Source organism: Hemitrygon akajei, chromosome 10 (assembly GCF_048418815.1).
Source record: "Hemitrygon akajei chromosome 10, sHemAka1.3, whole genome shotgun sequence".
In the NCBI taxonomy this organism is placed as follows: Eukaryota; Metazoa; Chordata; class Chondrichthyes; order Myliobatiformes; family Dasyatidae; genus Hemitrygon; species Hemitrygon akajei.
The window spans coordinates 57,059,373-57,073,541 of record NC_133133.1 but is presented as its reverse complement, the minus strand read 5'-3'; the positions used below and the strand labels follow the sequence as shown (position 1 = coordinate 57,073,541).

The 14,169-nt window shown below is 41.9% G+C and overlaps 1 protein-coding gene across 10 annotated transcripts in view; it reads left to right on the top strand.

Moving 5' to 3' along the window:
• drp2 (dystrophin related protein 2) overlaps positions 1 to 14,169 on the top strand; it is a 400,551-nt gene that overhangs the window by 340,626 nt on the left and 45,756 nt on the right. For all 10 annotated transcript variants that reach the window (XM_073058375.1, XM_073058376.1, XM_073058378.1 and 7 more), the window contains 3 exons: positions 6,347 to 6,408; positions 8,559 to 8,633; positions 10,488 to 10,689. In XM_073058375.1, coding sequence (XP_072914476.1) covers positions 6,347 to 6,408; positions 8,559 to 8,633; positions 10,488 to 10,689 — 339 coding nt within the window. The remainder of the gene's footprint in view (positions 1 to 6,346; positions 6,409 to 8,558; positions 8,634 to 10,487; positions 10,690 to 14,169) is intronic.

The window sequence follows — 14,169 nt, the reverse complement described above, 5'->3', positions numbered from 1 at the left end:
TCAAGCAGCATATATGAAGTGGAATAAACAATCAATGTTTCTGGTCAAGACCCTTCATCAGGACAGGAAAGGAAAAGGGGAAGAAGCCAAAACAGGAAGGTAATGGGAGGGGAAGTACCAGCTGGCAGATCAATGAGGTGGAAAGTGGGTGAGGGGGGGATGAAGTTGGAAAATTGGAGGGGATAGGTGGAAGAGGTAAAGGGCTGAAGTGGAAGGAATCTAATAGGAGAAGACAGTGGACCATGGAAGAAAAGGAAAGAGGAGGGGAACAGGAGGGAGGTGGTGGACAGGTGAGAAGAAGGGGTGATAGGGAAACCAGAAAGGGGAATGCAAAAAGAGAGAAAGGGGACGGTGACTAATTACCAGAAGTTAGAGAAATCAATGTCCATGCTATAAGGCTGGAGGCTTCCCAGATGGAAAATGAAGTGTTGCTCCTCTAATTTGAGTTTGGTTCACGGTAGCAACAGCAGAGGCTATGGACACACACATTTGAAAAGGATTAGGAAGTGGAATTGAAATGGGTGGCCACTGGGAGATTCTGCTTTTAGCAGCAGACAGAGTGAAGGTGCCTGACAAAGTAATCCTCCAATCTATGCTGGGCCTCACCAATGTAGAGGAGACCACACCAGGAGCACTGGATACAATTGATGGCCCCACTAGACCTGCAGGCAAAGTGTTGCCTCATCTGGAAGCCAACACTTATTCTGACCTCTGGCCCCTTCCATTCCAGTCTGACAAGATGAAAGGTCTTGGTCTGGAACGTCGACTGTTTATTCTCATCTATGTATGCTGCCTGATTTGTTGAGTTCCTCCAGAATTTTACATGTGTTGTTCAAGATTTCCCACATCTGGAAAATCTCTTAAGTGTATGATTTAGCTGTCTTCTGTTGATTTTTAAAAGTTTCCCATTCCTCCAGCTCCCCACTAATTTTTACTATATTATATGCCCTCATTTGCTTTTATGCTGTCATTGACTTCCTTTGTCAGGCACGGTTGCCTCATCCTCCCTCTTGAATGCTTTTCCTTCTGTGGGACGAACTGATCCTGCATCTTCCAAAACCCTGCCAGAAAGTCCAGCCCATTGCTGCATCTTCAATTACATTCACACACCTTGAAGTAATAAATAAAAAGTTGTGCGACTCTTCATCCTGGAATAATGTCAGGTGTTCCACTAGTGCAGAGAGACCGTCTTTCTCCCTTGACCATGCATAGTTTGACTATTTAGATAACGAAAGGATCTCCAAAACAGGAAAGGTAGTATTACAGCATAGTTAGAATATATTGAAACTTTTCATGTTATTGGTGAGTTATCGGTAAAGGAGTATGTAATTGATACAACCACCAAACCATAGCAAAGTGTCACTAATGCTAATATTGTGAGTATATTTGTAAAACTGCAATTTGAAAAAATTGAATGTTAAAAATCACACCTGGGAGGGATTCTGATTTGCTCTTGTCCTCAATTTATTAATCCACAACCTTTAGAGAAACCCTTAGGCCTCTGCCATAACTCATCTATACAGTGAATGATCTATGATTCTTGGTGGCTTCTTCTTGCACTGTGCCATGTGGACCATCATGAAGAATTAACTTCACTCTGCTGGAGATGTTCTTCCACAGAGAGATGATGAAAAGAAAATTAGTGAAAACAGAAATAAAAATAGGAAACGTTGGAAGGCCATAGAATGCACATCAACATACTGAACATCTTTTATATTAAATTTTCCATTGTGGATGAATCTGCCCAGAATTCTCAAGGATTATTTAACTATTTCATACAAAAAAGGATCATAATCATTCTTTCAACTTCAAGTTCCTGACAAGATTGAAATTACTTTGAATGATGCTACTTTAAAGATCATGCTTTTTAAAACTGTCTCAAATTCCCTTTTAATTTTCTTTTTCCACAAGATGGCATTTTCCAAAGAAGATATCAGTGCAGAAAAAAAGATTAATCTCAAATTTAGAACCTCATTAAAAATTCAAGCTTAAGGAGAATGAAAGCTTGCTTGTTACTTGGTAGTGCAGGGTTTTCACAGGGAGTTATCTTATTTCAGTTGAAACAGTAATTTGTATGCAAAGGAGGATCGGGGAAAAATTGTGGATCAACGTTAAAGGGATGTATACATACATTCATGAGTTTCTTTAGTCAACTTTTGATGCTTCCCACAACACTTTAACCAGCAGCTTTTGCTGCAGAACTGAGCTTACGAAAGGAGGTTGCAGTGGGCAAATGTTATTACCTACATTGCAATCAATATCTAGCATAAGATGGTGGCATCAGGACATGTTTTATTGTTCCATTTCTGATTAAGTCATAAAATGTGGTCTTCTAGTTACAAGTAGCTTTTAATCTAAATGGGATGAAATGTTGAATTAGTTTCTCCTTGCCACTGCCACACCAACTCACCATCCCAACCCACTCCAAACTCACTGTGGCTTATTGTATTGCCTGATGTGGAAGTGAATCAGGAAGTATTTTTTACAATTTAGTGATTGTGTAAAAGGGATGACTTTGGACCAGTTATGCGTTACACCCTTCTTTCAATTACCAAGCAATGTGTGCATCCGTAGCTGAAACACTTCATCAAATGTTTGAAATTTCTTGTGCAAGTCCACTGCCAAATTAATTGATGATACTACAGTGGTGCCAGTGGCACAAGATTTGGCCATGGCATCTTTGGTTTGAGTAGGCTGATATATCATTCAGGTATAATTTGGTTCTCATTGCTATGGGAAAATTTGTGTGATTTTAACTCTAATCCATACAAAATACCGTCTGGCCAGTATTCCAGAACTAAGACTCAATAATTACACATCACTGGGACTCTGGGAGAAAAATAAAGGAATAGAATTGGGAATACTTTTTCCCAAATAGAAGCATTCCTCTAGGTTAATGATCAACAACTCAACAGAATATATTTGTTCTGGTGCCAATGAGCAAGCTGCCTTCAGGAAGGTATTCCAGCCCAGATGAGGTAGTTGGTCAAGTAATAAAGACCTGCTCTGATCAATTGAACGGAGTGTTCACTGAGATCTTCACCCTCTTGCTTTGGCAGTCTGAGGCACCCACCTGTTTCAAGAAAGCTTCAATTATACTGGTGCCTTGAGAACTTGGGAACCTGCCTCAATGACTATCATCCAGTAGCACTTACATCCACAGTGATGAAGTGTTTTGAGAGGTTTGTGGTGAAATATATCAACTCGTGCCTGTGAAACAACTGGAATCTGCTTCAATTTGTCAACCTGATCAACATGTCCACAGCAGAAGCCATTTCGTTGGCTTTTCACTCAACCCTGAAACATCTGGACAACAAAGATACATATATCAGGATGCTCTTTATCGATCACAGCTCAGAATTCAATACCTTCATCCCCTCAAAACTCATTAATAAGCTTCAAGTCCTCAGCCTCAAAGCCTCCTAGTGCAATTGAATCCTCAATTTCCTCACTTACAGACCCCAGTCAGTTCGGATTGGCAACAACGTTTCCTCCATGATCTCCATCAGCACAGGTGCACCACAAGGCTGTGTGTTTAGCCCTCTGCTCTATTTACTTTGCACCAATTATTGTGTGGCTAAGGACAGCTCCAGTGCCGTATTCATGAATGATGATAAATCAGAATATCTGAGGGAGACTGAAAACCTGGCTGAGTGGTGCCATAACAACAGTTTCTTACTCAATGTCAGCAAGACCAAGAAGCTGATTATTGACTACAGGAAAAGGAAACCAAACGTCCATGAGCCAGTCCTCACTGAGAATCAGAGGCAGAGAGGGTCAGCAACTCTAAATTCCTCAGTGCTAACATTCTGGAGGAGTTGTCCTGAGCCCAGCACACAAGTGCAATTATGAGAAAACAAGGCAGCACCTCTAGGAGTTTGCGAAGATATGGCATGACATCTACAAACTTCTACAGTGGAGAGTACATTGACTGGCTGCATCATAACCTAGTGGAGAAACACCAGTGCTCTTGAACAGAAAATCTTAACATAGTGGATACAGCCCAGTTCATCATGGGTAAAGCCCTCCCACCACTGAGTGCATGAATTACCATTGCAGGAAGCAGCAACCATCATCAGGGACCCCCACCACCCAGAATATGCTCACTTCTCACTGTTGCCATCAGAAAGGAGATACAGGAGCCTCAGGTTTCACAGCACCAAGTTCAGGAACTGTTATTACCCCTCAACCATCAATCTCTTGAACCGAATGGATAACTTCACTCAACTCCACTTGCCCCATCATTGAAATGCTCCCACAACCTTTCGACTCGCTTTCAAGGACTCTTCATGTTCTCGATTCTTATTGCTTATTTTAAGTATTTATTATTATTTCTTTCTTTCTGGCTTTGCACAATTTGTTGTCTTTTGCACACTGGTTGAAGGCCCAGGTTCCTGCCGTATTTCATTGATTCTGTAATGTCTATAATTCTAATATGGATTTATTGAGTACGTCTACAAGAAAATTAATCTCAGGGATGTTTATTGTGACATGTATGTTCTTAGATAATAAATTTACTTTGGACTTTATGTGGATATGATCTGCATTTATATGTATATAAAGCTGAATTACCCAACTTTTGGATTCTTGTGGACAATAGTTTCTATTCTGCCAACGAAAGCTTTATATTATCTGTCCTCACTAATGAAAGAAAGCCACAATAATAATTTAACTTTAGTGTGTATTTCTGAGAATCAGTATCAGACTTAATATCACTGGCATATACTGTAAAATCTTTTGTTTTACTGCCACAGTACAGTGCAGTGCATAATAAAAAAAACACTAAATTGCAATAAGAAAAAAATACATATAAGTAGTGCAATAAAAGAGTGAAAAATATTGAGATAATATATATCCGTTCATTATCCATTCAGAACACCATTGGTGGTGTGCGATGGGGAAGAAACTGTTTCGAACACACTGGGTTTGTGTCTTCATGCTCCTGTACATCCTCATGGTGGTAGCAATGAGAAGGAGGCATGTCTTCAGTGAAAAGGGTCCTTAATGTTGGATGCCACCTTTTTGAGGCATCACCATTTGAAGATGTCCTTGATACTGGGGAGGCTATTACCCATGATGGAGCTGACTGATGTTGCAACTTTCTGCAGCTTTTTCAGATCCTGTGCAGTGACCCCTCCGTACCAGACAGTGATGCAACCAGTTAGAATGCTCCCCACGGTGCATCTGTTGAAATTTGTGACCGTCTTTGCTGACATACCAATTCTCCTCAAACTCCTAATGAATTCTAGCCATTGTCATGCTTTCTTTGTAATTGCATCAATATGTTGGACCCAAGATAGATTTTCAGAGTTGTTGACACCGCAGGAATTTGAAACTATTCACCTTTTCCACTGCTGATCCTTCACTGAGGACTGGTGTGTGTTCCCTTGACTTCCCCCTTCTGAAGTCCACAATTAATTTCTCCGTCTTACTGATGAAGGTTGTTGTTGTGATCTATCTCATTCCTGTATGCCTCTTTGCCACCATCTGAAATTCTGCTGACAATAGTTATGTCATCGGCAACTTTATAGATAGTGTTTGAGCTGTGCCTAACCATACGGTCATGGGTGTAGCGTGCATAGAGCAGGGGGCTAAGCACGCATTCTTGAGCTGCATCTGTATTGATTTCAGCGAGGAGAAGTTATACCTGATCCGCACTGACTGTGATCTCCTAATGAGGAAGTCAAGAGACCAGTTGAGACTGAGGTACAGAGGCCCAGGTTTTGGAGCTTTTTGATTAGTACTGAGGTGTTGAATGCTGAGCTGTAATCAATAAACAGAAGCCTGATAGAGGTATTGCTGTCGTCCAGGTGATCCAAGGCTCAGTGCAGAGCCAGTGCAATTGCATCTGCTGTACACTTATTGATCTGATGGGCTAATTGCAGTGGGTCCAGGTCCTTGCTTAGGTAGAAGTTGATTCTGCCATGAGCAATCCCCCAAAGCACTTCATCGCAGAAGATGAGTGCAACTGGGCGATAGCCATTAAGGCAGCTCATCCTGCTCTTCTTGGGCGCTGGTATTATTGTTGCCCTTTCACAGCAGCTGAGAAACTCTGACTGCAGCAGTGCGAGATTGAAGATGTCCTTGAAAGCTCCTGCCAGTTGGTTGGCACAGTTTTTCCTGTGCCCTACCAGGTGCAGTACCGGGGCCTGGCGCCTTGTGAGGGTTCACCCTCTTGAGAGATGTTCTAGCATTGGCCTCAGATACAGAGATCACAGGGTCACCAAATTCTGCAGGGATTCCCACAGGTATTGTTTTATTCTCCGTTTCAGTGTGGTTCTGATTCTGAGATCTGTACAGGTTTTGAAAAGCTGCATGCTTTAATGTGTGTGCTCTATCCTTTCAGTCACCAGGGACAAACCACAAGCTGGGATCACCCAAAAATAACCGAATTGTACCAGTCACTGGGTAAGGTTTTCCTTACAATCCTTCATTTTATTCAGCATTGGCTGAGAATCAGAATGATAAATAGAAGTCAACTGGGTTTTGCAGATACGTTGGTTATTGTGTCTATTGGTGCCGTACGAGTTTCAAACTGCATTTCCCTGTCTCATTGTTGCCTCAACGGGAATATAATCTCATTTAGGGGAAAGATTCAAAGGGAACCTGAGAGGCAAGGTTTCCACACAGAGGCAGGTGGGTACATGAAATGAGTTGCCAGAGGAAGCTGGAAAAGTGGGTACTATTACAATTTTTGAAAGCCATTTAGACAGGAACATGGGTAGGAAAAGTTTTGGGGTATATAAGTCAAATGCAAATGGGATTAGCTCAGATAGACTAGGAGGGCTGGGATTGCCCAAACATGACCAAATTGTACCAGTCACTGGGTGAGGCTTTCCTTACAATCCTTAATTTTACTACCGATGTTCCACTGCAGTTTATTAACATTCTGTAAATCCAGTATTGGTTGAGGGCTGCAGGACCTATTTCCATGCTACAGAACTCAATGATTCTATAATACTTAATCAGTTGGCACATTAACGTGTGGTTATAACTACAAGAGCTGATTTTTCTTAGTAAAAACTTTAGTAAAACATAGCAAGGCCCTTTATAGCAGTGCTGTCAAACAGAATTTGACGCCAAACCAAATCAGGAATTATGAAGATCAGTCATCTGATTGGATGTGATCTAATCACCTCACCCTTGGCTCACTGATAATTTGCAAGAGCATTGTGTTGTGCTTGCCATTTATTGGCAGGCCATCTGAACTCTCAAATGAGCCTCTGTTTAACCCTTTGCCTCTCCTGTTTGATCCTCCCAAGTGATCAGCCGAGAAAGCCTTAGAAATGCAGTTTAAATACATTCCTTTTGAGAGTAGATAGGCATAGAAAGTTTCCAAGCAGCTACCCAAGGGTTCATAAGAATTACCCAGCCTTCTTTAGCCTTTTCTTATAAAATGCATCACTATCCTCCCAACGCTCAGCATGTATTTCATCTTCAATATGACATCACCCCCAAAGACTCCCCACTTCTCCAGATCTCCTTAATACCTCCCTGCACAGAATACTCTTACATCCCAAACAAGACTTCCAGACTGTGTCAGTGATTCCATTCACTCCCTGGTCTCCCTCTGTCAGGGCTCATTCACTGTCTGGTGATCCCAGTTCACCAAAGAATCTCAGTGGAGCCCAGACTAATGAAACGGAAAATTGCCCATAGGGACACTGACCAGAAGATTCCTCCTTGCAGAGCATGGAGAGGAACTGATTTGCCAGTGGGTGGAAAGTTGTAAAATCAGCTGTTCCCATCATTGGTGCCAATGGGTCAAATAAACTGGCCCTCTGTGGCCAATGATTGAAACTTTGGTTATAGTGTAAACTTTAAGAAGTGTATTAATGGAGGAGAGGTGGCAGCTACCAATAGTACGATTTAATGCTCTGATGATAAAAGAACCAAAATTGCAAGAGCCCAGCTATCTTGAAGAGTTGTAGGACCAGAAGAGGTTACAGAGAAGAAGGAATTAGAAATATGTATGAGGATTAAAAAACAAAGCTTTTGCTTAACTAGTAGCAAGAACAGAGATGATGGGTGAATCAGACAATGTAAGTTGGTGTGCAGGCTAAAGATTGCTTTAGCTGCTGAGTTTTTTGGACATTGAATTAGCAATGAAAGTTTAAGGTGCATTGAAATGCTTCAATCTATGGTAGCAGCAGCATAGTTGAAGGTTTCCGATTTCAGAGGCAAGAGTAGAGATAGACAAAGTCAAAGAGATGGAAGTCCTCTGTATTAGTGATGATGATTGTGAGTAGATGGAAGCTTATCTCGGGTGTAAGTATTAGACAGAACCTGGCAATGGATCTGGTTTGGTCCCTGACATTTCCCTGGGACAGGGCTAGAATTGCCCAGAAAATATTTTATAACAGAAACTAGGAATAGTGAAGATCTGAAGGCAAACAGACTTTCATATATCAAGCTGGAAAAAGTTTTGCTCATTCAGTAAAGGAAGCTGGACAAGTCTGATAGTTTGCAGAAATAGTAATAGATTAATCTTTGAAAAATATAAATTAATTTCCCTTTTCAAAGATTTGATTGATAGATATTTTCTGATTTCTTTATAGCTGCTCTGAATAACATCAAATTCTCAGCTTATCGAACGGCCATGAAGCTGAGACGCGTGCAGAAGGCACTTCGTTGTAAGTATCTCTGGGCCATTCCAAAGCCTCGGCTTTCTTTGTCCCCAGGAACTGCAGTGTCTTCCAGTTGCCACAGAGTGATCCGGAAGTCACTTTCCATATCTTCAGCTGATTGAAACCATATTGGTAAAATTATATTGATTCAAAGCAAGCATTGTCATGACGTTTCTAACCCCCACCCCCAAAAGTGTCACAGAGCACTAAAACACAGAAACAAGCCCTTCAGCCCATCTAGTTCATGCCGAACTATTATTCTGCCTAGTCCCATCAACCTACATGTAGACCTGTCAGGCCTGCAGATACAGGCTCCTCCCAGTCTCCACCCAGCTAATAGGAAAGAGACTGGGAGGTGTCCATCCTATTAGCTGCCATCCATTTTGGGTTCACTGCTGTCACAATGCTTGGAGGAAAGCACACAGGGCCGCCCACTCCTACTGCCGCCAGGCCAACCGTGGTTGGAGCCCAGCTAGAACTACTCCGGCCTGGGGCCAAGATCTGCCACTGCGCACCGACTCTCACAAGCTCTCACACAGTTCATTGGTCCCTTAAAGATCATCTGTTGAGTCAACTGAGTCACTTATCATCTCCAGCTGCCAACGTCCCTCAAGGTCACACCTACCTTTCACATATCCTTGCTCAAACCAGTGGTCCGTGGACCACTCAACCCACCTCAGCCTGCACCTCCATTGTACACAGTTTTCACATCATCATCATATGCGGTACCTGGTTGACTGGGAAAGCTATGACCCAGAGGAAAGGTTCAGTTACACCTTGGATCCATCACTCATCGAGGAATTCCCACCAGATTGGCTGGGGCCAGCTGCAGGGTCTGTACATGCTGACACCTCCTAGTCTCCACCCAGCTAATAGGAATCATCTGCTGCTTCTTACAAACTCATCACCTGCAGTCCATTTAATCCTAGTACTCATCCACAGTCCTCGTTCACACTTGGAACTGGCCAGCCTCAACCAGTTGCGAAGAAGAGAAAATCTGCAGATGCGGGAAATCTGAGCAATGCACACAAAATGCTGGAGGAACTCAGCAGGCTGGGCAGCATCCAGGAAAAGAGTACAGTTGACATTTTGGACTGAAAACCTTCGGCAGGATTGGTTGCTCTTCGATAAGTTGCTCCTAGTCTCCAGTTACCTTGTTTCAATCTTTCCCCATAACTCAGGTCCTCAAATCTCAGTAACATCCTTGTAAGTTTTTTCTGTACTCTTTCAATGTATGAATTGTCTTTACCCCTCTAACTTAAAACTTTTTTCTGAATGTTAGTATTGCTTGTACTTTAAAGTTAAGCCTTAAATATAGTGATGCTCTGATCAAACGATCACTTTGAGCACTGCTCTCCTGTACTTACTCAGTGCCCATCAAGAGCAGCTGAAAACTTAATAAAGCAGAAGCATTCATTGTTTGTTCTCACTGTGAAACAGTAAAATTGGTGATAGCCACACACCAGTCCATTTTACATCAGAGCCTGTTCATCCACTGGAGTTGTTGGTGATAAGATGTGGGGTGTTGTACCAATATTACTTGTGTTACTCAGTTGCATCAAGTGAAAACTTTTCTATGGAGTACTGAAGTATGAGGTGGAACTGACCTTCAGATGCACTATATAGCAGTGCCTTACTTTTATGAGCCATGCTCTCTCTAGGTTATCCATCAAAGGAGCAGGGCAAAGAACCCAAACTGGAAAAGACTGAATTGTTAAAATTATATAATTAAAATATCTCTAATTAATTCCTTCTAAATGGACAAATTATTATCTCGCTAGGCATGTTTTACTGAAAATAGTAACATTGCATTGTTGTTGGAAAGTTTGTGTTGTTTATTTCTTCACTGTTCTCTGTTAGTGGACCTGTTAAGCATAAGCAGCGCCTCGGATATCTTCAGTCAATACAAACTACAACAGAGTGACCAGACAATCGATGTTCTGGAAATCATCCAGTGCCTCACTACAATGTACGATCACCTCGAACAGGAGCGTGGAATCATTGTGAACGTGCCTCTCTCTGTGGACATGTGTCTTAACTGGCTTCTCAATGTATATGACAAGTAGGTTTAAATTTCACACCTTCTCGTACCATTTACTCCTTAGCAATGTTGAACACAGATGACAGCACATTATATTGCACAAAATGATTCTAGTAAATATAAAATACTGGAGAAGATCCTTTGTTGCTCCAAAATCACTGCCTATCTATCCCTTGGACTTTTCCAAAAATGGCTCCCAGGTCCATTTTTCTCTAGTCAGACTACAGAACAGCTGCTGATTTAGCACAGGTGACTGCACAGCCATATAGAATAACTCATAAACCCTCTAAATCCTTTTCATTCAGTAGGCCAGCAACCTTGTAATGTGTTCAAAATGTTAGATGATTAACATAGTAAAAGCTCACTTAAGAACAACCAAGCCATTAAAAACAACTTAAATATTTTGTTTTAAACTTCAACTTACCTTTCTACCAACATCCTATTTCTCCCACTCATCCCAATGGGATTGCTATTATGGTGTTGAAACTTCCCACTGCACCTTTGCACACTGAGAAAATCTTGCTGAGGCAACTAGGAAACCAGGGCAGAAAATGGTATTGTAGCTCAGCCCCACACCAGTGATTGAAACTAAGATTGGTTTGGGAAAGCAAGAATTTAGAACCAGTTTGACTCAACTGACAAGCCAGACCCAGCACTGGCTTGCTGGCATGGATGCCAGCTTAACTGATGTGCTGGTTACAATAAGAATAACACAAAATGAATTTTGAGTGCTTCGGTTCAAATCTACTCAGAAATCTGTTTGTAATTTAACATTAAGTTGGCAAGGAGGTACAGGGGTGGCATTTTACTATGTGGAATATTAGACTAGCATAGAGTAAAAGGTGCTGTTCAAGGATAAAAATTAGATAAGACCATAATACCATAAGGTACAGCAGCAGAAGTAGGCCATTCAGCCCATCAAGTCTGCTCTGCCATTCAATTATGGGCTGATCCAATTCTTCCAGTCATCCCCACTCCCCTGCCTTCTCCTCATACCCTTTGATGCCCTGGCTAATCAAGATCCTGTCTATCTCTGCCTTAAATATACCCAATGACTTGGCCTCCACAGCCACTCGTGGCAACAAATTCCATAGATTTACCACCCTCTGACTAAAGTAATTCCTCTGCATCTCTGTTCTAAATGGACGTACTTCTTTCCTGAAGTCATGCCTTCTTGTCCTAGACTCCCCTATTATGGGAAATAACCTTGCCATATTTAATCTGTTCAGGCCTTTTAACATTCGGAATGTTTCTATGAGATCCCCCCTCATTCTCCTGAACTCCAGGGAATACAGCCCAAGAGCTGCCAGACATTCCACATACAGTAACCTTTTCATTTCTGGAATCATTCTCATGAATCTACTCCAAAACCTCTCCAACGTCAGAATATATTTCTAAAATAAGGAGCCCAAAACTGCACACAATACTCCAAGTATGGTCTCATGAGTGCCTTATAGAGCCTCAACATCACATCCCTGCTCTTATATTCTATACCTCTAGAAATGAATGCCAACGTTGCATTCATCTTCTTTACCACCAACTCAACCTGCAGGTTAACCTTTAGGGTATCCTGCACAAGGACTCCCAAGTCCCTTTTCATCTCTGCATTTTGAATTCTCTCCCCATCTAAATAATAGTCTGCCTGTTTATTTCTTCCACCAATGTGCATGACCATACATTTTCTAACATTGTATTTCATTTTCCACCTCATTTACCATTCCCCTAAACTATCTATGTCTCTCTGCAGGCTCTCCATTTCCTCAACACTACTCACTCCTCAACCTATCTTTGTATCATCAGCAAATTTGGCCACAAATCCATTAATCCCATAGTCCAAATCATTGACATACATCGTAAAAAGCAGCAGTCCCAACACCGACCCCTGTGGAACTCCACAGGTAACCAGCAGCCAGGATAAATAGGATCCCTTTATTCCCACTCTCTGTTTTCTGCCGATCAGCCAATGCTCCACCCATGCTAGTAACTTCCCTGTAATTCCAGGGCTCTTATCTTGCTAAGCAGCCTCATGTGTGGCACCTTGTCAAAGGCCTTCAGAAAATCCGAGTACACCACATCTACTACATCTCCTTTGTCTACCTTGCTTGTAATTTCCTCAAACAATTGCAGTAAGTTTGTCAGACAGGGTTTTCATTTCATGAAACCATGCTGGCTTTGTCCTATTTTGTCATGTGCCTCCAGGTACTCTGTAATCTCATCCCTAGCAATAGATTCCAACAGCTTCCCAAACACTGATGTCAGGCTAACACGTCTATAGTTTCCTTTCTGCTGCCTCCCACCCTTCTTAAATAGCTGAGTAACCTTTGCAATTTTCCAGTCATCTGGTACAATGCCAGAACCTATCGATTCTTGAAAGATCATTGTTAAAGCCTTCACAATCTCTCCAGCTACTTCCTTCAGAACCCGAGGGTGCATTCCATCAGGTCCAGGAGATTTATCCACCCTCAGACCATTAAGCTTCCTGATCACCTTCTCAATCGTAACTTTCACTGCACATACTTCACTTTCCTGACACTCTTGAATGTCTGGTATACTGCGGATGTCTTCCACTGTGAAGACTGAGGCAAAATACGCATTCAGTTCCTCTGTCATCTCTGCGTCTTTTATTACAATATCTCCAGCGTCATTTTGTATTGGTCCTGTATCTACCCTCGACGCTCTTTTACTCTTTATAGACTTAAAAAAGCTTTTAGTATCTTCTTTGATATTAGTTGCCAGCTTCCTTTCATAATTCATCTTTTCCTTCCTAATGACCTTCTTAGTTTCCTTCTGCAAGTTTTTAAAGCTTCCCAATCCTCTAGATTCCCACTGGCTTTGGCATCCTTGTATGCCCTCTCTTTTGCTTTTACTTTGGCTCTGACTTCACTTGTCAGCCACAGTAGTGTCCTTCTTCCATTTGAAAATTTCAGCTTATTTGACTATGTCAGTACATCTAGTTTGTGGAGGAGTCCAGAAATGATTTTGTTCCAAGCAGGCCTTGTGTCTCACCTGGGGAGAATTTGATGAGAAGGTTCAGTAGCAGCATCACTTCATAAACGAATCATGCTGTACCTGACTGGAATGAAATGTTGACTTGAAATGAGAAGGACTTCCCTGCACTAATTTCTAATCCTGGCCTGTAAAAGAAGGCAACAAAAGTAGTTTAGAAGCAGAAACCAAAAAAATTAGAAATGCACCAAAAATACGTGACAGTTGGGCACAGCGAACTTTGGTTGCATGCCTTCCTGGTTGAAAGCGTGCGACCAGTGCCCGGTTCCAAGTCGAGGTTCAAGTAGTCAGGAGGATCAGATGCCATAGGCCTGATTGTGCCTGTGCTGAGGCCAGTAAATGGTGGGGAAGAACTGAGGCAGGAAGGAGTGGATAACATCCGAACATAAGGGATAGGTCATTTGGTCCCTGTGCTCCTGCTCAGTGATCTCACTGATAGAAACTCTTTAACCCTCCATTACAGAGAATTCCAGACCTCTGCATGAAGAAATATCT